The sequence below is a fragment of the Micromesistius poutassou genome (assembly GCF_964030765.1).
Source record: "Micromesistius poutassou genome assembly, chromosome: 1".
Lineage (NCBI taxonomy): Eukaryota > Metazoa > Chordata > Actinopteri > Gadiformes > Gadidae > Micromesistius > Micromesistius poutassou.
The window spans coordinates 9,227,353-9,254,204 of NC_140271.1; the positions used below are offsets into that span (position 1 = coordinate 9,227,353).

A 26,852-nucleotide genomic window follows, 5' to 3' on the forward strand; every position below is an offset into this window, starting at 1 on the left:
AGTCAGCCCCCTGTCATTGTCATTGATCCCCCATTTTCCTGACTAACCAAAAAGAAGCCTACAGCTGCACAGGATTAGGAAGGATGGATGTAGTTGACGAGAAGGGTGTCATGTTCCTTCATTTGCAGCTCTTTTTGAGGCAAGGAGAAATTTGGATTACAGGTGGATTACAGGTGGCTAGGGATAACCCAGTACGAGCAAAAATGACTTAATTTGGATAAGGTTAAAAAAAGGGGGACATCACACAATATTCAGTTGTGTGATGGAAACCAAGAAGTTGTCTTTACTCTGTAATCAATAGAGTAATCTTGCAGTTGTATTTAGATATTGTAGGAGACTAGACACAGCTCCGATGGTGGCAAGATTTAGCTGCAGCCGGAATACTTTACATTATTAACCATGTTTGCTTCTACTCTTGTTCTATCAGTGTTTACAGTTAAAATAACACTGATTCGAATGGTAACTGTTAACTGTTATACTGAAACATAAGAGAGATGTTCATGTTCATTATATTTATTTTATTTGAATTAGAATGGTTTAACTAACAGTCTTGAAATTAATATATGACGTGAGGTTTCGTGAGCTTTGCACAGAAACAGTCAGGTCTACTTTTTATTTATTTTTTTATTTATACTTTGAGTACATTTCAGAGTCTGTATTTTTCCACTTTTCGTATGTATAGAAGTTGAATCAGAACAGTATTTTTTTTAAAAGTATTTCTACTTGGAAAAGATAGGAATGTGTACTTTTCCCAAAACCGGGCATTTCAACAAAAGAAATGCATTAATGAAACAAGGCTACATAATACAGATTTAAACCCACACAGTCACTTTTCTACAGCAGGTATTTGTTGCATTAAATGTATGAACTAGTGGAATATTTTGTCCTCTGAAATAATTAAAGGTTGTCTGTAAATGATATAGATGTTACTGTAGCAACCACTCAAGCCAAAAGAGGTTGCTTATGGGAAAACGTACTTAGTGCATGTTTAAATGTGGCTCCAAAAAGTTAAGGATCATTCAGGATTCTTCCAATCGTAGTTGATACATTTTAGATGGTTTTTGAAGTAGTGTAGCTGTAGTTTATACTGCACATCAGCCTGTCCTGTGTGCCTGAACCGATTATATTCAGTATTGACCCCTCTCGGCTGATGGCCAATGGAAACATGGCCACACGAAGCAACCATCAACTGGCCGAGACCATCCATGAAGAATTCTAGATTAAAAAAAAAGAAATTGGACGTTAAAGAGAAAGAAAGTAGCAGGAGCGCTTCTGGTGTTTCATTAAAACTTCTGGTGTTCTTTTGTGAGCATATAACGGAGGACTAACAATTATTAAGACAAAAGCTGAGTTGATAATAAGGAATCCAGGTCTATGCAGTACATTTCAATGTTATTTTTAATAAAGAAGAGGAAGATCAGTAATGGGTGGAATATTGATAAAGAAGTGATGGGCAGAAGAGCAGCTGACACCTGTACCAGAAAGCTAGATTTAATTAAAACCCAAACCTATTACCAGTGTGTGACTGATGTCTTTTAAAGCCACTATTATAATCTACAAAATGGATATCTACCCAATTCCTCGCACTTGTAGTTTTCATTGTGCCATAGTGTTTTTCTGACGGTGGATGAAAAGACACTTTTCATTAGGCATTATAGGCATTATAAGGCATTATATTTAAATGACAATATTTATAAAAGTTCTGCCCATGCCACAATAGCTGCCAACCCAAGCTGCTGTCCAATTTATGTGATAACTAAAGGAAAGAAATGTGTATCTTAGGCAAGATATTTGCATTCTGAATTGAAATTACCCCTATATTACAAAAATGTGAAGAGATTCGGGTGGATCACCGCTGCTGCCAGTTGCTTGTCATGTCGTGTAGCCTCTCCTTTTACAGCCAGGAGTGGCATAGCTCTCTCTATAACAGCTCAATTGGTAGCTAGCAATTAAAGACTAAAGACCTAAGGATAGCTCTTTACCACTAAACTGTTGGACACAAATTTATGTCCAAGAGTGCGTAGGTGTGCAATAGTTATATAAATTCTTGTCTTTCTCTGGAAACACAGAAACACAGCGGTCAGTGAAACATGTTACGTGCATTGAAACACGCTAACATTGATATTTTTGGTCTAGTTTCTGGTACTCTACTCATTAACAGCCATTAATCAATGTATCAATCAATTTCTCAATTATATTTCTACTATTGCCTAAAATGCTATGAACTCTTATTTCTTGTTAAACTGTCATAACAATAAACTCAACATGTGACTATGAACTTGTGTCCCTAATTCTAAGACGTGTGTTACTGAAGGTTGACCTACAGTGTTGTATGCTTTGGGTATGCCTTGGGTGGATTTCTTGATTGTCGAAAAGTATATATTTTTTATGGGAGATGACTGTGGCTCAGGGTCCCTCTCCCCTGCTTCATCGGATGACGAAAGCCCCTCAGCATTCATCTCATCCGCTCGATTCGAAGACCCCTCTTGCTCTGCCCCTGTTGTTTCTCAATACTCCATCTCCTGTTCTATCCTGCTTCCATCACCCTCATTTGAACACACATCTTTCTCGCCGCCTTGCTCCAGTTCCCTGTCAGCTGCTTGTGAAATTCTTCGGCTTCCACTCTCAACTGGCTTCTGACCTGTTCGAAAGGCTCTGCTGGTCGTGTGGTGACGAATCTCCGGTTACTTTCATTGTCTGAACTGCTGTCAGGGTCTCTCGCCTTCTGCTTTGGCTGCCTTTTAATCCCCTCCCCTGTGTTTGGCTTCCTCTTCTCCGTTAAAAAATCTCCAAGGGTAGGAGGTTGCAGGGCAGTAACATGTTCTTATGCAGGACTGCAGTCTTTCCTGGGCCTCTCTCTGGTCGTATTACATAGACAGGACTGTGCTTGTGCTTCCTCTCTGTCATGACTTGGACTTAGGCCCCGTCCCAATACCTCCCCTAACCCTAGATTTTTGCCCTAACCCTATATTTTGCCCGTTCTCGTGTAGGGGTAGGGTGTCCCATTACTGTAGGGAGCAAGGGGGAGTGCTATTTTGCCCTTATAATCAACCCTCAAAATGTAGTGAGGTCCGATGCAGGCTTAAAACGAAGTGGAATATTTACTGTTGAGGGCACTCCAAACCAAGTGGAAGTTTTAAGGGGGGAGAAATGGGACAGGGCCTTACTCTTCCCATTAAGACTTGAGTTTTCACGGTCCTCCTCTATCCTTGAAGTTCCGCACAATACACACTCAATAAGCCTTCCGGTCCTACTCTGTCTTTGCTCGGTTCTGCTCTCTGAAACGGTTTTTGACATTGACATTTCGACATTACTGTGGGCCCCAAAATCCCATGAACCCCGCCTTTTTTGCTTTAGGTTTCTCATTCCCATACATTGTGGATGCATGTACACAACCCACTGCATGTAGATATGGCCGGGTAAATACCTGAATGTGCCACTCTCTTCAGCTTGGGGTCAAATCTCACTCGATTCACAGCATCGGTACGAGCCAGGAAGAAGTTAACCACCCCATCAACCATGGAGCATTGTGGGTAATTTGGTAGTGATTGGATCTTTATTTTGGACCTTTGCATACAGCCTCCAGTGACTCCATCTCCTTCCTCATAGTCGATGGAGAAGTAGAACTCGTTTCCACCCACTGAACCCCCAACCTAAAAAAAGATAATGAGACATTATAACCTCACACCTACGCATTCTTTAATCGTCCTGTAATAATAGTAATAATTTTTATTTGATCAATGAGTAATATGATTCTCACCACATCCAACTCTGGTGTTGCCTCCATCACCTCCACCAGATCCTCTATCTTTGTTTTCTCAGTGAATAGAAAGTCGTCATCCACCCAAAGAAAGTACTTGGTGGTGACTTGAGAGACAGCCAGGGTTCTGCCAGCAAACCAGCCCTGTGGAAGGGAAAGATTTGACATTAACTTACTGTAAGAATGTCACTATTTACTTGAATTGTTTTCGTTGATTATTTTCAATGAGTTGCATTTTCCTCTAGAGGTCCCTCTTTTAATACATTATGCTAGACAACACAGGAAATACATATTCTGTTGTGTGTGCACGCATACACATGGTTCCAATATATGCCTACCTGTCCCCCAGGCATGATGAATTGCAGAACATTTTCCTCTGTGATCTTTTCTGTAGTAAAGCTGTCATCGGCCACGATGAGCACCATGTCTTTGTAGAATTGTCTTAAGCTTTTTATGAGCACCTTCAACTCTTTGTAGCGCATAAAGGTCTTGGTGGTGACTGTCACTTGGTCGCTAATGTCTTTGAAAGATTGCGTGTGTGAGGAAAGGAAGGGGGGGCAGGGGATAGCGAGAGGAAGAAGGTAAGGGTTCATGGTTCATGATAAAAATTTAAGATTTATAAGGAAACACTTTTGTTGTTATACTTAATCCCATGTCGAAAAGCACAGGTACGGTTGGTCGCCGAATAACAATGGGGAAAACAGCTTCATGATGCTCAAACGAGAAGTGAACTGAAAAACAAATTGAAAAAACATCCAGCCTAAATAAGATTTGACACACATAACATAATCCACAGTAATATTGGAAGGCTTTGAGTGCAATATGAAAAATATTGAGAGAAAATATTTTTTTAAACCTGAGCATCTGTTCAGTACGTATCTTTCAATGACATCACCCAACCTATACATCAATTGAAAAAGGTCTTAGAGTACCCAGGTCTCCGGTGTGTATGTGGTACACAGTGCAGGTGTAGGTCACATTCGCCAGAAGTTTGTTGAGTTCCTCTAAGTTCAGCGTCTCCAAGATCAGCAATCGTCAATCCCATTGACGTAGTTTAGTAGTAGCCTACTAAAGTGGTAGTTTAGTAGTTTAGTAGTAGCCTACATTGAAACAATAATTTGCCGCTTTTCCACCGCCAGTACCAGCTCGACTCGACTCGACTCGCCACGCCTTTTTTGTGTTTCCATTGGCAAAAAAAGTACCTGGTATCTAGTACCGGGTACTTTTTTTTTAGTACTACCTCCGTCGAGGTTCCAAGCGAGCGGAGTAGGTACTTTTGTGTGACGTAAACAGGCTGCTGGTAACTGATTGGCCAGCGGCTGTAAATGGGAATAATCACTCAAAGTTAAGTTGTGTCCGGCGTGGTTGGAGTCCACGAACCTGCTCCCGAGGGGGACACTGATCAGCGTTTCGCCGTGTGTGTCGCTCCTTTCCCGGGGCTAGAGTTAGGCTGTGCGTGGTTGTGTGTGTCGGGAGTGGTTGTGTGTGTCCGGCGTGGTTGGAGTCCACGGACCGGCTCCGGAGGATCAGCGTTTCGCTGTTTCGTTTTAGTGTCGTTCCTTTCTCAGGGCTCGAGTTTCGCCTCCATCAACGTTACCGTATGACAACAATAGACGCGCAGTCATTGCGCTTTTTATTTTATTTTATTTCCCATCGTAACCTTTCCCGGGTATGGAAGCCCATTCCCGCCAGTAAAAAAAAAAAAAAAGATGAAAACTCTTCCTTGATAAAAAAATAAAATCCCCATTGTAAGTCATAATTATGGAAGTCAAAATTATGAGATAAAAAAGTCATAATAATGAGATAAAATGCGAAATTATGAGATAAAAAGTCGAAATAATGAGATAAAAAGTCGAAATTACAAGATAAAAAGTCGAAATTATGAGATAAAAAGTCGAAATTATGAGATAAAAAGTCGAAATTATGAGATAAAGTCAAAATAATGGCATCCCGAACCATGCAAAAGACAAGCAATCCTGAATAAGTTAAAGGTCCCATGGCATGAAAATTTCACTTTGAGGTTTTCTAACATTAAGTTGAGTTCCCCTAGCCTCCCTATGGTCCCCCAGTAGCTAAAAATTGTGTTAGGTGTAAACCGAGAAGTAGGTATCTTGCTCCATCTTTGAAAAAAGGATCGCTGAAACGCTTTGATTTGGCTTCCGGTCCCGTATGACGTCATACGGGACCAGGTTACCTCCCCTTTCTCTGCTTGGCCCGCCCAGAGAATTTGGCCCGCCAATGAGACAATGAGCTAGGACTGTGCGAGCGCCACATGTGTGTGTGTGTGTGTGTGAATACACACACTGTAATGCAAGTGTTCTTTGTTATTTGGATAACCGTTCTGCTGTTGGTGTTATGGCGCATAACACGCAACACAATAACGCAAGCTTGCATAAAGCTCCCATTTGGGGCTCCAGCGGGAGACAACCCTGGGCAACGGGCAGCGTTTAGCGGGGCTCTGACAGACAATCCTGGGCAACAATCCTTTTCTCCTCCATGTCGCGGTTCCCAATTCCTTCTCAACCAACCCGACGCAGACAACCCCGGGCAACAATCCCTTTCTCCTCCATTTCACAGTTGTACTTAATATTGACGTGGAAGTGGAAGAACCAGAGGCGTTTGAGAACCCGACGCAGTCGTTTGAGATTCATAATATCATCCGGAGGCGCAAACAGCTTTTGACCATGATAATATATATTATATTATATAGATATCTAAATATAATGATATTATATAGATATAGAGCTCCAGGACTCCCGCCGGAGCACCCGGAGTGTTCAGTGTTCCACTGTAAACACTAGCGCATGGTACCGTGGCCACAAGCTGTTCAGGGCCACACACCCCCCCCCCCCCACCTTGACCCGCCTCTAAAAACGGCACGTTTGTGGAGAGCTCATAGTGGGACTGGCTCGTAGTGGCTGTAATTCTGCACCAAGGCAGAATTTCTTGAACGTCTTCAAGTACTGTATTAGGGGCCCACTAACACCTATATCAAAGCATCCATAAAATAGCATGCCATGGGACCTTTAAGAATTACAGCTATGGTTACTTTTGTTAAAGTCTTTCAATAAGTACACCGTTACAACTAAACAAATTAGATCTCTGTTCGTGTAGTCAAAGCTACACGAACAGAGATCTCATTTGTTTAGTTAATTTAAGCATGGTTGGGGATGCCAGCGATGATGGTGACAATGAAGGGACCTTTGAAAACAGTGCTACTGGAGCGCATGCACACTTTACTTTTTATCTCATTATTATGACTTTTTATCTCATAATTTTGACTTTTTATCTCATTATTATGACATTTTATCTCATAATTTCGACTTTTTATTTCATAATTTCGAAATTTTATCTCATTATTATGACATTTTATCTCATAATTTTGACTTTTTATCTCATTATGACTTTTTATCTCATAATTTTGACTTTTTATCTAATAATTTCGACTTTTCATCTCATAATTTCGACTTTTTATCTCATAATTTCGACTTTTTATCTCATAATATCTCATAATACAATGGGGATTTCATTTTTTTATCAAGGAAGAGTTTTCATCTTTTTTTTTTTTTTTACTGGCGGGAATGGGCTTCCATACCCGGGAATCAGGAAATAGCCTTGATCAGATTCAGATTTCCCGGGAATCGCGTCTCCCGTGATTAAAACCTAATGACGACCCGCCCATGTTGGAGAGGTTCTTTTCTATGACCCGCCCACATTGAAGAGGTACTTTTTTAGATGGAAACGCGACCAAACCGAGTCGAGTCGAGTCGAGCTGATACTGTCGGTGGAAAAGCGGCAAATGTAAACTATGATGGGGTCTAGGATCACCTTCGACACTTTCCGCTTTACTTGGGCTCCCTAGATGGAGCACACCTTTGGTGACATTTAGTGATACCTATAAAACACAGGGAGAGGTGTGTTTAGAGTGAGTGAGTGAGTACCTAGCTGTGCGTAAATGAAAAGTGATTTGAATATTTTTACTTCATGAAATCATCAGATGGAAGGCAGGAAGTGAAATGTAGAACATGAAGCAGCAGCGTGGAACCAAATTATTAAAGTATAACAAAAATATATTGGAAATTATCTGCATTGTTTAGAAAAAGAATGATTCATCACACAATATTAAAAGTGAGATGCATAGAAGTAAGTGGCATGTAGCTGGGAAAGTGTGGCTTGGCAGAGATGGAATGTAATATTCATGAGTATGCTATAGTTAGTGTTGAAGACTACTGTTGATTAACCCTATAGGCATGAAATAACTTGGTTCCCAATCAAAGAGTGCTGCCAAGAAACCCAGAAGTCCCCAACAACCCACTTGAAAAACCCTGATAAAGACACACCCATAGCCATGTCATTAACGGGATAAAAAGGACATTTCAAACATTTAAACTATTGCTTGATGAAAAACTAATTATTATGTTAGGGGGCCTGTGTCTATGCTGATTAGACATAGGCTGTAACAGGGAACTGTAACCTGTAGCTCTAATACATCCAGAATTGTCCCTTGTATCCAGAGTTTTGATACCCAGAGTTTTACTACCAACCTTGTAGCTGCTTCTTTGAGCTGAGTGCAACGCTAAACCTGAAACAAACCTGGGATGAAACTATTTCTGGAGGAATACATTGAACATAAAATGACTAAAGACTGAAAGGATGCTGAGGAAAAGCTTATTGGGCCCATTTTCACTGTATATGTTCATCTGTGCAGTTCACTTGCACGGCAACTGAACTACTCTGGACTAAAGAGCATTATCAGGATGATTTTATTGAACCACCAAAGTGCAACGTACTGTACCTGGAATGAGAGTGGGGACCAAGGGGCGTACTGTGAAACCCTGAATGGGATACTGCAGTGGAGAGTTGGACGGAGCAAATAGGAGTGTGTTCAAAATGGAGCTTGTTCTGGACAGATAGAAAAATAATTAAAATCCACAAATCAATTGACCAATACAAAAGAAATATGCCAATTAACAAATAATCAACCAATGTCAATTTCCCAATATTCAAACTGAATAAAAAATGTACACTTTGTGACAGTTACTGTACTAAATCATAAAATGACCATGATATGACATCAAACATTCAGGAAACATACAAAGTCAAAATACTGGCTTCTCCGATAATAATGCTGACGTCAGAATGTTCTCCCATTTCAATTTCCATTCGGGACTGAAGGTTTTTTTTTTTTTTGGCCTGTGTGATGATTAACTACTCTCAGATGATCGGGGTTGCTAGATATGAAACAAATTGGCACACAAGCACAGCGTGCTACATCCGTTGCATCATCCACTACATTCTAAATGAGTGTTTAGTCTGTCATATAGCTGTATCTTTGCTTTTGATGACACAAGAAAGTGAAGATACAATGGCTAGGTAGCTTCCTCCAATAGTGCCCACAAACAAAATAACCCACAAGATTTGACTGTGTTTACACATCAACACACTGCTCACAGACTAGACTGGGGCACACAGTTAGAATTCTGTGCCAAGATAATGGCTGGCTGATTGCACAGCAACACTTCAATGAGTCACAAGGGGAAGTCTACGAGGGGGTGTTCTTTAACGGATTGGATTGTTAAAAAATAGTTCCTGTTCATATGAACACAGCATCAGCTCAACACCAACTCAACTTTTTCCCCTCTGAGACAATCCATTGAATCCGTTTGGTCAAAGCAATGCAATTCACCACAGTGCTTATGACAAGGACATTAACCATTCAAGAAATCTAAATGCTTGCCTCTCAGTCTTGAAGTGCGTGAGCATGCGCAGTGGCGTCTAAATATGGCGTCAGTATCATCACACTAATATCATCACTCAGAATTCTAACTCTGCTCCCCAGTTTCTAAGGCTTCATTCACACTGTAAACGTTAGTGCTGATTTCAGGTTTATTGCTCAGATCCGATTTTCTTTGTTTGGTAGTTCACATAATTATTTAAATGGGGCCAACATCAGATTCCACTGTGAACTCCAAGTCCAAACTATCTGATTTAGGACCACATTAACAGTGACCCGAGTGGCTAGAATTGAAAATATCAGATTCCCTGTGATTTGTTATTCACAGCCAGGGAAACTTTTACATCCTAACTGCAAAATCAAAGATACAGCTAATGGGAGCTGCTAAACACTGGATCGCCAATCAACCAATTTCGGAAGACTCATCCAAAAAGAGGGGGTCAGTTGAACAAAAGTCATGGCCAATTTAAATATCGACCGAGATGATGTCAACAATTAACCTGGGGTCCCAGCAAACCGTCCAACTATTTTAACTATCAACTTACAACTTCAATTTGATTGTTTAACACATTAATCATTTAGACATTGATTTATTGATGAATTAATAAATTCTATCAGTGTCTCGCCTCCCCGCCATCACTTTGATCCATCCTGTGTTCCTGGTACTGGTGGCCGTGCATACCTAGCCTGGTGCTTCTTGTACTCCTCTGCCCGTCGTTTCTGAGTGTCTGCTCGGTTGGCAATAGGAATGCTCTTGACCAGAACATGTGACTTTGTCGAGCAATTGCAGGAAGCCGGGGGCTTCGCTAGACCAGTGGTCGAGGACCTACAGGTAATATCAATAATAATACACTTTATTTATAGCGTGTTTTTCATGTATGCAACTGCCGTCGAGAATAAATAAACATTACAGTTAAAACATAAGCATAACATTTGATGAAAACAATATCATCATTTAAGGTCTCGTTCCACCGTTTTTTCATTAATTTTGCGGTGGTCACTAGTAGCAATAAATGCCCTGTGAGTCGGTTTTGGTGAAAATAATGATAATGAAATAATGAAAAATGGTGCTCCTGTTTCACACTGTTCTAGTGTGGTAGTGGAGGTGGGCGGGGAAGAATGACCCGATTTTGGCTCTTATTCATGAAATGCAAATGACCGCCTCTGATTGGCTAACAGCACTGTCCGTCACAGTAATAATATCAATTCAATTTACAGAGAGAGACACACAGCGAAAGGGAGAATGAGAGAGAGACAGAAAGAGAGAGAGGGAGAATGAGAGAGAGGGGGAGAAGGAGAACCACTGGGCTCCTTGTGGGTTTCTGGTTGATTGAATACAGAGAGAAGAGCTGCCTCAGGGCACCGCGTCCGGGGGACGGTGCACGGACTCCGGCGGTGCACTCCCGCAGGCACGGGGATTGAATACAATACTGTTATGTATGTGCATTACATGGTATGCGCACTCACTGCGCAGTACTGACGCTACTAGGTAGTGCAGGTAGTTTGGGGCGTTTCGTGAATGTGTTGTAAGCATAAGTGGACAGTGAACTAAAGTTGTTGAACGTTACTCTCGTCTCGAACTGCATTATTCCTGCCCTCTAATTCAAACACAATATTGGCGACGAGAATGGCTGACTTTAGTATACCCCCGCCCGCTCCTTTTCTTGCCGTGCCCCGGAGACCCGTACCCGGAATTCCGTGGGCGAATTGGGTGGAAAGTTTTGCGGTCTATCTGGACGCGTCGGGCTGTGATGATGTACCTGACAAGAGGAAGATGGCAATACTTCGCCATTGTCTCGGTGTGGGGGGACAAAGGATCTTTCGCACCCTGGGTCTGCCTGCAACTTATGAGGAGACAGTAGCTCTTTTAACGGATCACTTCACCGGTCAACAGAGGATTCTACTCAGATGCTACAAGCTCAGGAGGCGGCTACAAAGACCTGGTGAGTCCGTTCGTAACTACGTGGCTAACCTGAGAGACATGGCCCGCCTGTGTGACTATGGGGCACTGCAGGAACAGTTAATTTGAGATCAGTTCATCAAGGGAATACTGTGTGAGAAGACGAGAGAGAGACTGTTGCTCGAATCGGACAATTTGACTTTGGGTAGAACTGTAGACATAGCACTGCAGGCGGAGACAGCTATGGAGTGTACCACTGTGCTCGCGGATGCGCGACCCATCGCGGACACGCCTACTCATCAGCTCCAGCATGCGCACTATGGCGCTCACTCCACAGACGACAGACCATGCTGCTCGGAGGCGAGTTTCCCAGTGCCAGTCGCACAGAGGCAGAGCAACAGGCGCACCTCCGAGGTCTGCGGGAACTGCGGTTCAAGATCACACCATGCTAGAGACCAACACTGCCCTGCATCGCAGGGGACAAAAATGCAGAAATTGTTTGAGACAAAATCACTTTGCCAAAATGTGCCGTAATAATGCCACAATAATCACACAGAGATCAGAAATGTGACTGCTGGGCAGGTGGCTTTCAAAACATGCACTGTGCAGCTAGCTGAGGTGACTCTTCCTCTATTGATGGATACAGGTGCGGCTGCATCTCTCCTTAACTCCAGCACTTACTACAGGTTCTTCTCCCACCTGCCATTGGAACAGCCTGCTACTCCCCTATGTGGCTATGACAGCTCCAGGATAGAAATCCTGGGTGTGCTCCATGTCCCTGTCCACTACGGTTCCAAGCACCTGTTGTCATTCCCTTTTCACATTGCCAGAAAGGGGGCCAACCTTATGGGTCTGGACCTGTTTACGGGCCTGGGGTTCATACTCAGGGACGGCGTCGGCTCTGCTATTCACCACGTCGACTCCACCTGGCAGCAAAAGTGGCCGGCTCTGTTTGACGGAGTGGGCTGTCTCACAGCCTTCACACACAGACCTCTGGTGAATCCCGATGTGTCATCCGTCATCCAGCCCCTGCGCCGGATTCCCCTGGCCCTGAGGGATGATGTCACCTGTGAGCTCGGCTCTCTCCTGGAAATGGGGGTTATCGAGCAGGTCAATGCCGCCCCCTGGATCTCGAACTTGGTCATCGCAAAGAAGAAATCAGGGGGGATACGGATCTGCGTTGACCTCCGCCTGGCGAATAAGGCAGTGATTCCGGACAGGTACCCGTTACCTACCTCCGAGGAGCTCACCGCGCTCTTCTATGGCTCGACAGTGTTCACCAAGCTCGACCTGCGCCAGGGCTATCTACAGGTGCCACTTCACCCAGCCAGCAGGGACCTCACAGCCTTCGTGACGCACGCCGGTGTGTTTTGATACACATGGATGCCGTTTGGCTTAAGCTCCGCCCCTAGCTGCTTTCAGAAGGTGATGAGCACCATCCTGGCAGGCATCCCTGGGGTGGCTGTGTTCCTCGACGACATTGTTGTCCATGCTCCGGACCTCGACAAGCACCTCCAGGCGATGGCCCAGGCCCTCCTGGAGAACAACCTGACACTGAATGGGGAGAAATGCCGCTTCGCCGCGCCGGCCATCGACTTTGTGGGTTTTGGTCTCTCGGCCAGGGGTATTGCCCCTCTGCAGTCGAACGTTGACGCCATTCACAAGATCCCAGAGCCGACCTCACCCTCCCAGGTGGCCTCGTTCTTAGGCATGACAGCCTACTACCTCCAGTTCTTGCCTCACTACTCGCTGACCACCAGTGCAAACGCTGAAAGACCAGCTCACGACACCCCCCATTTTGGCCCACTTCAGCCCGGACTGCCAGACCATGGTCACCTGTGACGCCTCGGCCTGTGCAATTGGAGCGGTCCTGTCGCAGGTACAGGACGGGGTAGAGAGGCCTGTAGCCTTTGCCTCCAGGGCCTTGACACCTACAGAACAGCGCTACTCTGTTGGTGAGCACGAGGCATTCGCCTGTGTCTGGGCTTCCGAGCGGTGGCACCTCTACCTCTATGGACGACATTACGTCCTCAGAACGGACTATCAGGCCCTGACCTGATTGCTGACGGCTTCGGGTTCAGGCCACAAACCCCTGCGCCTGCATAGATGGGGTGAACACCTGAGGCAGTTTGACTACGAGCCAAAGTTTACTCCTGGCAGGGACAACGTGGTCGCCGACCTACTCTCACGGTCTATCGACGGCCCCACTCCAATCGCCTCACCGGGTGTCGACACAGAACTCAAACTCATCCAGATGCTACACACGCCTCTTCAGCCAGCCGTGTCTTTGGAGGAGTTACGGCACCTTGGCATCGTAAAGCTCAAGCAGAGGTGCAGAGACCTTGTCTGGTGGCCGGGCATTGACCGCGACATAGAAGCACTCGTCAGGGACTGTGCGCCATGCCTTCTCAGCGGGAAAACCGGACCTCCAGTGCCAACCCCTCTGCAACCAGTACCATGGCCATCCCGCCCATGGGAACAACTTCAGCTCGACATCTGTGGGGAGATCCACGGCTGTGGAATTCCCCACCATCAGCGCTTCCTGGTAGTGCTGTATGACCTCCACTCAAAATGGCCCGAAATGATTCCGGCTGGGACCATCACAACGCAGGTGATCACGGACATCTTGGAGGGCCTCTTTGCATGCTGGGGCATGCCTCGCACCATCACTACCAATAATGGGCCCCAGTTTGTCTCCGCAGATTTCTCCAGGTTTCTCGGGGGGAGGGGGATAAAGCACATTCGCACGGCATATTCCAACCCCCAGGCTAACAGTGGCGTGGAGAGGTTCAACCAGAGCCTTAAGAACGGCATCTGAGCACACATGGCTCAGGGGTGTACGTTCCAGACAGCACTCAACCAAACCCTGATGCACTACAGGGCCAGCCAGCACAGCACAACCGGGGCCTCTCCAGCGCTCCTGATGCTGGGTCGAGAAATGCAACTGCTGCTGGACAGACTCAGGGCACAAAGCACGACAACACCTACTAAAGGCAGCCCCCAGGCACAGGCTAAAGCTTCCGTAACCAGACACCAGCACCAAATGCAGCAGTATTTCAACCAGAAACACAGAGTCAAGGGTGCTGCTCTCCGGGTGGGCGACTGGGTCCGGGCCCGTAGGCCTCATCATGGCAATAAGATGGCATCATACTGGTCTCAGCCCCTCCAGGTCGGACGCCAGCTGGGTCCAGCCACGTTCATGCTGAGTGACGGATCTCGCTGGCATGCAAAGCGACTGAGGAGAGTGCCTAATCCGGGTGAAGGAGTGGGGACCCTTCCACAGCCAGCTGCTTCTCCACTGGTGGCCCCACTGCCACCAATCCCTCCCCCAAAGGGAGGGCCACTATGGCCACCTGCACCTCGGCTGCACCCTCAACGAGCTCCTGATCTGGTGCCTCCTGACTTCCAGCCAGATCCAGTGCTCGACCATGCTCTGGGCCCACCTCAGGGTGACCCCCCTAGCTGTTCTGGGAAGGCCACCGCCAGTGGTCGGGGAGGACCGGCCAATACGGGACAGGGGACCTCATCCTCATCCTCATCGTCGTCCGCTTATCCGGGGTCGGGTCGCGGGGGCAGCAGCTCAAGCAGGGGGCCCCAGACTTCCCTTTCCCGGGCCACATTGACCAGCTCTGACGGGGGGATCCCGAGGCGTTCCCAGGCCAGTGTTGAGATATAATCTCTCCACCTAGTCCTGGGTCTTCCCCGGGGTCTCCTCCCCACTGGTCGTGCCTGGAACACCTCCCAAGGGAGGCGTCCAGTGGGCATCCTTACCAGATGCCCGAACCACCTCAACTGACTCCTTTCTAAGCAAAGGAGCAGCGGCTCTAATCCGAGTTCCTCCCGGATGACTGAACTTCTCACCCTATCCCTAAGGGAGAAGCCAGCCACCCTCCTGAGAAAACTCATCTCGGCCGCTTGTATCCGCGATCTCGTCCTTTCGGTCATCACCCACCCCTCATGACCATAGGTGAGGGTAGGAACGAAGATCGACCGGTAGATCGAGAGCTTTGCCTTGCGGCTCCGCTCTCTTTTCGTCACAACAGTGCGGTAAAGCGAACGCAATACCGCCCCCGCTGCTCCGATTCTCCGGCCAATCTCACACTCCATCGTACCCTCACTCGCGAACAAGACCCCGAGGTACTTAAACTCCTTCACTTGGGCTAAGGACTCATTTCCTACCCAGAGAGGGCAATCCACCGGTTTCCTGCTAAGAGTCATGGCCTCAGATTTAGTGGTGCTGATCCTCATCCCAGCCGCTTCACACTCGGCCGCCAGCCGATCCAGTGAGTGCTGAAGGTCACAGGCCGATGATGCCATCAGGACCACATCATCTGCAAAGAGCAGTGATGCGATCCTCAGATCACCGAACTGCAACCCCTCCCCACCACGACTACGCCTCGATATCCTGTCCATGAATATCACAAACAGGATTGGTGACAAGGCGCAGCCCTGGCGGAGGCCAACACCCACCGGGAACGGAACTGACTGGCTGCCGAGAACGCGGACACAGCTCTCGCTTTGGGAGTACAGAGATTGGATGGCCCTGAGGAGTGAACCCCTTACCCCGTACTCCCGCAGCACCTCCCACAGTTTCTCCCGGGGGACCCGGTCATATGCCTTCTCCAAATCCACAAAACACATGTAGACCGGATGGGCATACTCCCAGGCCCCCTCCAGGATCCTTGCGAGAGTGAAGAGCTGATCCGTAGTTCCACGTCCAGGGCGGAAACCGCATTGTTCCTCTTCAATCTGAGGTTCGACAATCGGCCGAACCCTCCTTTCCAGCACCTTAGAGTAGACTTTCCCAGGGAGGCTGAGAAGTGTGATACCCCGGTAATTGGCACACACTCTCCGGTCCCCCTTTTTGAACAGGGGAACCACCACCCCGGTTTGCCACTCCTTTGGCACTGTACCAGACTCCCACGCAATGTTGAATAGGCGTGTCAGCCAAGACAGCCCCTCAACACCCAGAGCTTTTAGCATTTCTGGCTGGATCTCATCAATCCCTGGGGCTTTGCCACTGCGGAGATGTTTAACTACCTCAGTGACTTCCACCAGGGAAATTGACAATGAACCACCATCAACCTCGAGCTCTGCCTCCATCATAGAGGACGTGTTAGTCGGATTCAGGAGTTCCTCAAAGTGTTCCTTCCAACGTTCGACTACCTCCTCAGTCGAGGTCAACAGAGTCCCACCCTTACAGTACACAGCTTGGATGTTTCCCCGTTTCCCCCTTCTGAGGTGTCGGATGGTCTTCCAGAAACACTTTGGTGCCGACCGAAAGTCCTTCTCCATGTCCTCTCCGAACTTCTCCCACACCCGCTGCTTAGCCTCCGACACGGCAGCGGCTGCAGCCCTTCGAGCCCGCCGGTACCCTGCAACTGCGTCAGGAGTCCTCTGGGATAACATACCCCGGAAGGCCTCCTTCTTCAGTCGGACGGCTTCCCTGGCCACCGGTGTCCACCACGGTGTCCGAGGGTTACCGCCCCTTGAGGAACCTAAGACCCTGAGGCCACAGCTCACCACCGCAGCTTCAGCAATGGAGGCTTTGAACACCGCCCACTCTGGCTCAATGCCCCCAACCTCCATAGGGATGCTAGAAAAGCTCCGCCGGAGGTGTGAGTTGAAGATCTCTAGGACGGGAGCCTCCTCCAGACGTTCCCAATTCACCCGCACTACCCGTTAGGGCTTACCAGGTCTGTCCAGACTCTTCCCCCATTCCCTGATCCAACTCACCACCAGATGGTGGTCGGTTGACAGTTCCGCCCCTCTCTTCACCCGAGTGTCCAAAACATAAGGCCTCAGATCAGCTGACACGATCACGAAATCGATCATCGATCTTCGGCCTAGGGTACTCTGGTACCAGGTACACTTATGAGCACCCTTATGTTCGAACATGGTGTTCGTTATGGACAATCCATGGCTAGCACAGAAGTCCAGTAACAAACGACCACTCGGGTTTAGATCAGGGAGGTCGTTCCTCCCCACCACGCCTCTCCAGGTGTCTCCATCGTTGCCCACATGGGCGTTGAAGTCTCCCAGCAGAACTACAGAGTCCCCTACCGGAGCCCCATACAGGACTCCATTCAGGGTCTCCAAGAAGGCCGAGTACTCTGAACTGCTGTTCGGTGCATACGCACAAACAACAGTCAGAGTTTTCCCCCCCACCACCCTTAGGCGTAGGGAGGCGACCCTCTCGTCCACCGGGGTAAACTCCAACACCGCGGCGCTCAGCCGGGGATTTATGAGTATCCCCACACCCGCCCGGCGCCTCACGCCCTGGGCAACTCCAGAGAAGAATAGAGTCCAACCCCTATCCAGGAGTACGGTACCAGAGCTGAGACTGTGCGTGGAGGTGAGCCCCACCAGATCTAACTGGTAGCGCTCCACCTCCCTCACAAGCTCCGCTTCCTTTCCCCACAGTGAGGTGACGTTCCACGTCCCCAGAGCCAGCTTCTGCCGCTCGGGTCTGGTCCGTCGGGACCCCTGCCTTTCACTGCCACCCATGTGGCAGCGCACCCGACCCCAGCGGGTCTCCCTGCAGGTGGTGGGCCCACAGGGCGGGGACAGGGGACGTCCCCGCTTATTTGAAAGACTATGTCACTGAGTTTCATGCATAGGCTTTGAGGGCTTTCTACTAATAATTTAGTTTGTTTTATAATTGGGTTCTGTGTTTTGAAGGGAGGGGGAAATTGTTATGTATGTGTATTACATGGTATGCGCACTCACTGTGCAGTACTGACGCTACTAGGTAGTGCAGGTAGTTTGGGGCGTTTTGTGAATGCGTTGTAAGCATGAGTGGACAGTGAAGTAAAGTTGTTGAACGTTACTCTTGTCTTGAACTGCATTATTCCTGCCCCCTAAATCAAACATAATAAATACAACAGCCGCGGTGCCCCGAGGCAGCTTTTCTTTCTGTATCCAATCGCCGTGCCTGCGGGAGTGCACCGCCGGAGTCCGGGAGCTCGGCTGGGGCACAGCCGCCGGGGGACCGCAACAGCGATGCACGGCGGAGCTCCCGGACATACGATGGAGCTCCCGGACTCCGGCGGTGCACTCCTAACCCGCGGGCTCGCAGTCGCGGCTCTTCTGTCACGGTCGAGCCGCAGTCGTGGCTCTTCTTTCTATATTCAATCGCCGTGCCTGCAGGAGTGCACCGCCGGAGTCCGCGAGCTCGGCCGGGGCATGGCCGCCGGGAGACTGCGACCGCGGGGACCGGCTGCCGTGCACCGCGCCCGGGAGCTCAGCTCCGGCCGCCGTGGTGCCCCGAGGCGGCTCTTCTTTCTGTATTCAATCGTTGTGCCAGAGCCGCGTAAATGTTGAAATAGTGGTAATGTCCAATCCAACCATTTGTTCCCCAACTCTTGTTTCTTGGTAAAGAGACGCAATGTTGTGTCTTGTTATAGCCACAAATAGCACAGGCACAAACTCAATGCTGTCTTCCCGTGGGCCGTCGCAAGCCAAGGTTGTGCGAGGCCATGAATACCAACTGACGTCAGTTGGTGAGGCTTTTCGAATCCGCTCGTTTGTGCGTCTATTTTCTTACATTTGCTAATGCAGGCAATCGAGGTAGGAGAACGTTTTCACGTTCAGCATGCATATCTAACTCCGAGTGACCTATCGTATTTCAAAAGGAGGAGTATTCGGTGGAATGAGACCTTTAAGCAGCAACTACGTAGGGGAGAGTGGGGTAAGTTGTGCCAGTGGGGAAGTAGTGCCACCCCTTGTTTCTAGAAAACCATAGAAAAAATTGGTTATTTTTGAAGAGCCATCTATTGGACTCATCCTGCAAAGAAGGGAGACACATGGAATGAGAGGTTTACACATTTAAGCTCAAAAAACGTTTTTTTGCCTTTCAAATTAAAATTTCTATGATCAAGGTTTTTTGATTGTTGCGTCTGAACAATTATAGACAAGTTTGAAAACATTTGACACATGTTTTAGTGCTATGAGTCTATACAGTTAGCACAATGTTATACCTAAACTGCTGAATCATGCTAGTTTTGCAAAATGGTAGGGTTGGGGTGAGTTTTGCCAACCTTTTGAAAACCTACTACAACAGAGCGACGGATGGTTGGATGCGCACACATCCTGGTCCAACCGTATTGATTTACGAGGTTGCAGAACTTGTTAAGCAAGCATTTATGCCTGCAATGACACCCACACACATCACATCAGGTTTCAGAGCAACGGGCATATTTCCGTTGAACAGGGATATCTTCCCAGATGAAGATTATGCCCCATCAATGGTAACAGACAGGCCAAACCCAGAAGAGTCCTCCACCAGTGCTGCTGCTGACCTGCCTGTACCATCACACAAGGAGCCAACCAATGCCACAGGTCAAAGATCTGTCTGCCAGTGACTTTTTCATTGTGAGCTTTGCAGATAAAACTACAACCTATAATTACGTTGGATTGGCTAAGGTTGAAGATGCCGACATCAGTGCAACATTTCTAAGGCAAAGTTGTAAGAGGTCTGTGGATGGAAAGCCCATCTTCACATTTAAAGACAATCCCTAGAGGTGATGTGCTCCGAAAACTACCAACACCAAAAAAACTTGGTGGTACAGCCAGAAGGGCGGAGAAGTTCATATTCTCCTGCAGCATCGACAAGGGGAATGTTAAGTAGTAGGCTGGATCTGTGGTTTTCAGTCAATTAAGGCCTGATTTTGAATTTCATTTTGTTCTTGTTTTCTTTCTCATTTTGTTCTTTTGTTCTTGTCTTCTTCTTGGTGTAGAAGAAAGGATGTTCAGCATTATCCTGGTTGGAACCCTATATTTACTTTAAATAAACCTTAAATTAGTAATTTTCTAATGGATTTGTCTTGCTTTTATATAGCATTACAGTTTATGAGATATATATCAATGGCACAATTTACCCCAACGTATTCTCTCCAAAGGCACAACTTACCCCGCACCGGGGGCAAGTTGTGCCACGAGACCACTTTTTTCTGAAAGCTATATTTCTTAAACAGTTTATTTCAGATCCATAGTTATTGTTGCCAGGGATGCACCACATCCTGAAATATACATACATATTTCATTTGGAGACATTACTGTCATGCCACTACTCACCCCACTCTCCCCTACTTGTATTCAAATCAACTTTGAGCCTTACCACTTTTTCATTGGGGCTTCAATCGTGTCCATATCATATGGGGAGAGCCAGAGGTAGCTCATCCCACTGAAGATAACAAGAGACAGCAGCAGAAGCAAACATGTTTTGCCAAATGAGGGCATCTGGAGACACAGAGAAAGACACTGATTAACCCCAAAATAAATGAAGGAATTAGGTTGACGTGTGCACAGGTTAGACCAGCCATCACCACACACAATCAAAAAGATCTCCTACATGGCAGCATGGTTCAACATAGATTACCAACATAGTAATATATTAAATTATATCACTGTTAAGGAAATAAGTCCCCAATTTTGAAAAAAATGTGCTGCGTGCAGTGCTCAACTATTGCTCCTCTTAGATTTTATTCTTTCTTTCTTTTTTTCTTTATTATTCTCGTCAAACTTTGGGACCCTGTTTCCAAAAGAATTCACATAGAGAATCACGCGCTTTCAGTTTTTTTATTTTATTTTAAACTTTTTAAGATATTCAACTTTTAAAATGGTATTTTTTTTACAATGGAAGTCAATGGGAGGACGGCGAATCCGTCCGCCCATTCTCTGACACTTCAACTATTTACGACTTTGAAACTTTTTAAAAAATTGTAACCGTTAACCTTCATTTAAACATTTAACAAATCGACATACTTGTATCTTCAATAATATGAAAGACATTTCGATATAATTGATACTTTTTTCAGAATCACAGTTTAATTTCATACAGGTGTTCTGCAAATTTATGCTACCTATCAAATTGTAGGTCTACTACCTAGTCTACCTACCTACACTATTGATCCGCGGTGCTGTAAATCCCTTACATAATGTAGGCCTACCCCTGAAATCGAGGGTTACACACACCTTAACACATAAGACTTGTAGCACTTTTTGATTGGGTAGCATGATTCTGGTAAGAGATAGATACCAAATGTGTTTGGTAGCGTATTTGATCTGTCGACCAATTGCTATCAAACGATGCTCCCACTACAGAATCATGTTGTTTTACACCACTACTCGCTTCATGTACACTGTAAGAATACGGGGAGCATATTTTGATACTGTATTATAACGTATTTATTTGAGATTTCAGGGGTACAGTATGTGTATTTTGAATATGTGTATGTGTATACCCGGCTTCGTATATTTTCAGTTTAACTTACGTTGAGGCGAGCGTGAGGACGTCCTAGCAGTGTTGCCAGAATGGGCGGATTGGACTACTTTTAATCACGTTAGGCTGGACAAATGAGCGTTGGGCGGGTAGGCTATACAATTTTGGCTGGTTTTGAGAAAAACGTAGTTAAACGTGCGTTCATGGTCCTGGTGATAACGAGACGGCTCGCCAGTGATGATGCTCACGCTCATTCGCTCACGCGTGTTACCGACAGCGACCGTTCACGTGCACTGCGTTTGGAATCTAAAAGTTATTCACAGCAGGGTTTTTTTTATCCGATAAAAAACTGTCAGAACTAAACAGAACTTAGAGGGTTTCAAGTTCGCATGCCTTTATTTCCTTGTAGCCTATCACCAGGCACGGCGCCAGGATAATTTTATGCATGACTATTTTGAGGGTTGTTTTATTTTAACTAATGTAGGCCTACTAAACATAGGCCTACATTTTCTGTCGCTGTGTGTGTGTGTGTGTGTGTGTGTGTGTGTGTGTGTGTGTGTGTGTGTGTGTGTGTGTGTGTGTGTGTGTGTGTGTGTGTGAGAGAGACACCCCAGCAAACATTTTCTCGACCTGCGTCGAAGCGAACAAGTCCAGTCGACGTCGAGTCACGACGTGACTTCATTTCGACATGAAAACATAATCATTAGATTAATGGTGATTTCAAGGAAGACTTATTTTAGAGTGGTGTAACCGAATAAACACTCCCAGCAAACATTTATGCATTCAACAAGTCTAAAATACGCCGGGTCACAACGTGACTTTATTTCGACCATTTGCCGACATGAAAACATATATGCCGCTACGGAAATGGTGATTTCGAGGAAAGCTTGTTTGACAGTTGTGTAACTGAATAAACACTGTTTATATCGCTATTTAACTTAACAACGATGTAACTTTGTAACATTAGTGTGAACGGTAATGTTTACACATTAATAGTATTATTGAAGTGTTATTATTCCAAACGCAATATGCTATCATGTATATGGCCAATATAGGTTCTAAAATGTTTTATTCCAGCATTCCATTTACTCAAGTTCCATTGAGGAACTATTTTTCCTTGCGCACCAACACGTAATCCCTCCAACGCATGCGCAGGTGATATCAGTTCGCCGTCAAGTTCGGCACTCAGCAGCATGCGGGAGTTGCAGGTGAGTTTCGAAAAGACACTGCAATTTAAAATGCAACTGTATTTGTAGAGACATTACCCTTTTGTTATTTGCATGCCTAACTGTTGAATTTGAGGCTACATGGCGTATTCTCATGGATAGCGGGTTTTCGTATTTGTAACGTTACATACAAACTGGGAGCGGGAAGCTAGCAGGCTAACGTTAGCTTAGCCCTGAAACGGGACGCTGCTGCCTCCCAGCTGGGGAGCAGCAGCGTCCCGTTTCAGGGCTAACGGTATCTGTGTGTTATTGAAAATAAAACACGGGTGGCAAAGCCCTTTCCCCGTGCATTAGTCCTGTGAACTATTGGTCAATTTTAGGACCCATTCTTCTCATTATTGATAGCGAGAGGGGTGATAGCTTCCGATGTAGCTAAGCTAAATGGACTTGATGTAGCCACCAGTTAGCCCTTGAGGCTGGGGCGCTGGATGGTGAGACTGTCTTCGTCCACTGAGCCAAACACTTGGTGTATTTTGGCCAGTCAAACTTCTCACTCTCACAAAACCTTGTACGGGTGTTTTCTTTCCAGCTGCTGTGACGAGATGGAATCCCGAGGCCACAGATACAGAAATCGAACCAGCCATGAGTTTACACCTGAAACATGCACCTGCAAGGACTGGGGGGATGGGATTTTGGTCCCAATAAGTTTTCATTTTGTTGTTTAAAGAAGATGTAGGCCTACTTGGGTATAAATAAAATGTTTTTGATGCAGTGCACTTTATACCCTGAAATCTGTCTTTTGTTGAAGATTAATAGGACATGTATTCATGCTTGATTGATAAGAGTATGCATAATTAAACAAAATATTATAGATGTAGCCAAATATTGCTGTCCTTTTGATATGACCAAATGCTCTATAGGCTACATGTCGGCAAAGGGTCGAAATAAAGTCACGTTGCGACTCGACGTCTATTGGACTTGTTGACCACACGGTTTGAGGTAAATATGTTTACAACTGATTGAGAAATGTTTAATTATCTACATGCAGCACAAGAACTGCGTGTTATAGGTTCAGTGGGTAGCTATACTGAAAACCGTAAATTGGGGCACACTACAAGGTAACTGAAATGTAGCTTAATACTATTTTTTTTTCATAATAAAGTGGGTATTTAGTGTATTGGCTTAAAAGTAAATTTCATGTAGGTTGAAATGTCGTCTATACAACGTCGAGACGACGTGGATTGATGTCGTCTATGAGACGTCGAAACGACGTCGGTCGAAAGACCGACGTCAGAAAAACTTTCATATCAGCCCCTCAAATCGACGTCGTTTCGACCTCCATGACCAACGTCGATTAGACGTCTAATTGACGTCGAAATGTTTGCTGGGGTAAATGTTATTAAGTCAATTAGGTCGCATTCAGATGTTTATTGTGCTCACCATTGGTCTTTTACATGCCTATTTTGTGTGTTGTGTATTAGGGCTGTCAAAATTGCTCAAAAATGACGTTCGAATATTCCCTCTAAAAAACCCACATATATTCGAACTATTCGCATATCTATATTTGCGCATTATGTCATTGACGCGCATTACGTCAATAACAGGACAAACTAATACAACGAGACATAACTACTTGTATATGTAGTTTATTTAAGTTTAAACATATTTGACAAAATATTACCTACACAAAAATAAGTAAATTAACTAATGGCCAAGACCGCAGACCTCTCCTTCTCCCTCTCTCTCTTTTCTCTCTTTTCTCTCTTTTCTCTCGCTCTCTCTCTCTCTCTCTCTCTCTCTCTCTCTCTCTCTCTCTCTCTCTCTCTCTCTCTCTCTCTCTCTCTCTCTGCGCATACTGGTTTAAATAAACAACAACAATAAACAAATGCTAAGTGATCAAGAGTTTTGTGCAAGCAATTTAAGGTCCCTTGACTTGTCGCTTAACTCTTGTCTCTTGTCTTGCAGTGTTCTGGTCGCCCACTCGCAAAGCAGACAGTCGCGCCGCGGGTGTGTGTTTTTCCACATTCGAATACTAATTTTCACCTTCGAATGTCTGTTTTTAAAAACTATTCGAATATGTATTCGAATGTAGAATATTCGTTGACAGCCCTATTGTGTATTAATGTCATCTCATTGAAGACCGATTTTCTGCTGCTGTCAGTGTGTTTTTTACACAGACCTTGTGTGTGTGTGTGTGTGTGTGTGTGTGTGTGTGTGTGTGTGTGTGTGTGTGTGTGTGTGTGTGTGTGTGTGTGTGTGTGTGTGTGAGAGAGAGATGAAAGTTTCCTTGTATACCACATAACGTCAGAGTTAATAACGAATTTGTGTTTAGATGTGTATTCGTGCATTTAACATTGCAGAAGTAGCCTATATGGCACGTGAACGGTCGCTATATATATAGTAGCCTATTTGGTAGATTCCGGTCTTTAGTTGGACTGGAAATTGCCAATCCGATCTGGCCACACATGCTAACTCCACAACAAACGATGCCATGAAAGCTGAGACTCAAAGGAGTCCAACAGCATATAATCCTCATCATTTTGTGAGCTTATTTCGATTAACTAGATGTGGAATAAGGTCAATAACATAGCTACATTTCCAAGTTACAACCACACACACACACACTCTCTCTCTCTCTCTCTCTCTCTTTGTATTTTTTTTTTTTAATGGTGTGCATGTTTACATTGTTTAGCCTATTGGTTTATGTCTTTGAATTGTTCTAAATATGCGCTATTATATGATCAAAATACGAAAATAGTTAAGGAAGATATAAATATTGCGGACTTCATTGTACTGTAATAACTCTTAATGGGAAAATTATATTTCCGCATTCCGTTTCTCTCATGCCCTTTGCTGGCTCTAGCTGAAAGGGATACGTCCCACCTTCACGACTTCCTCAGGAGTTCCATCAATGGTTGATTACCATCCTAAGTTTAAAGATCCCAACATCCCAAACATCCCATGATAACCTATAAAAACTAACAAAACGTTTTAGTGGGGAGCAGAGTCTAAATGGAGTAGGGGGCAATAACTGTCCGCCTATATTTAACAGTCTAACGAATCAAACTGAGTGTGTTGTTTTGGTGTTTCCATAAACTGATATACAAAAAAGGGCAAAAGCTACGATATTATTTTCAATATGATTTGTATTCAAACTAAATCAATCTAAGTTCAATAACATCATATCTCATCGAGATGACTTACCCTTCACACGGAGTCAAGTGCCGCAGGTGCCGGAAATACAATCCCCGTTAATTCGGGCGCCTATTGGGACACAGCAAGGGCGTCATTTTGCATAGGGACGGAGGGACATGTCCCGACCACCTTTTGGAAAGAAAGGATTGTCCCTGCCAATATTTTGATTTATTATTTAATATAACGGAAATGTATTTTACATAATGCATTTCATATATATTTTTTGCGAACTCATTCATAGTAGGCTATTAGGCATATATTTTTGCCGACACGTGCCCCTCAGTGTCGAACGTTGCCTGGCAACGGACGATCGCGTCGAACGATGACGGAAGGTCCATGAACATTCGGGCTCATTCATTGAGCGCGAATGTTCTCCTCAACTCTCGTGAAGACGCACCATGCAGAAAGAGAGCTGGAAATATACTGCCTGACACGGTAAGATATCAGGCTGCGGCAGACTATGTCGACGTAAATGCACCAGTAAATGATAAAAGCTCATATTAGTACATTGCCTTTGGTCTCAATACAGACATTTTTTGCCCGTGTTTGTGCTTTGTAAATAGAAAATGCCACAGAAAAAGAAAAGAGACATCCGAAGCTATTTCATCACCCAGAGAGTAAGTAGCACTTACCTGTAAAACCTGTAAGCCTAACATCACAACTCATTCTATGGAAAAGTTGTATTAACTGCCTGGTATCGTAGTGATGAAGCTAACTGTGTCCCCCCGTGTTGCTATCAACGTTAGCAGCCAGGTCAATGACATCTCACAAGCTAGTAACTGGCTAATAACGATTGAATAAACGAATCACTGTGCACGCAGGAAAAACAGAAGCATGAAGGTAGCAGTAGGTCTACAGATGTAGAGCAGGCTGAT

At 45.6% G+C, this 26,852-nt stretch overlaps 1 protein-coding gene across 1 annotated transcript; it reads right to left on the bottom strand.

Annotated features, from left to right (window-relative positions):
* Positions 1-1,015: 1,015 nt before the first annotated feature.
* On the bottom strand, positions 1,016-20,634 carry LOC311382956 (beta-1,4 N-acetylgalactosaminyltransferase 2-like; the record flags this gene model as incomplete). The annotated part of the gene is made up of 11 exons (XM_084488549.1): positions 1,016-1,215; positions 3,428-3,653; positions 3,761-3,904; positions 4,099-4,280; positions 4,405-4,491; positions 4,693-4,794; positions 7,589-7,655; positions 8,305-8,342; positions 8,556-8,662; positions 10,177-10,320; positions 20,513-20,634. 11 exons carry the CDS (start codon positions 20,632-20,634, stop codon positions 1,016-1,018), a joined length of 1,419 nt encoding a protein of 472 aa, XP_084344675.1.
* Between the last annotated feature and the right edge of the window lie 6,218 nt (positions 20,635-26,852).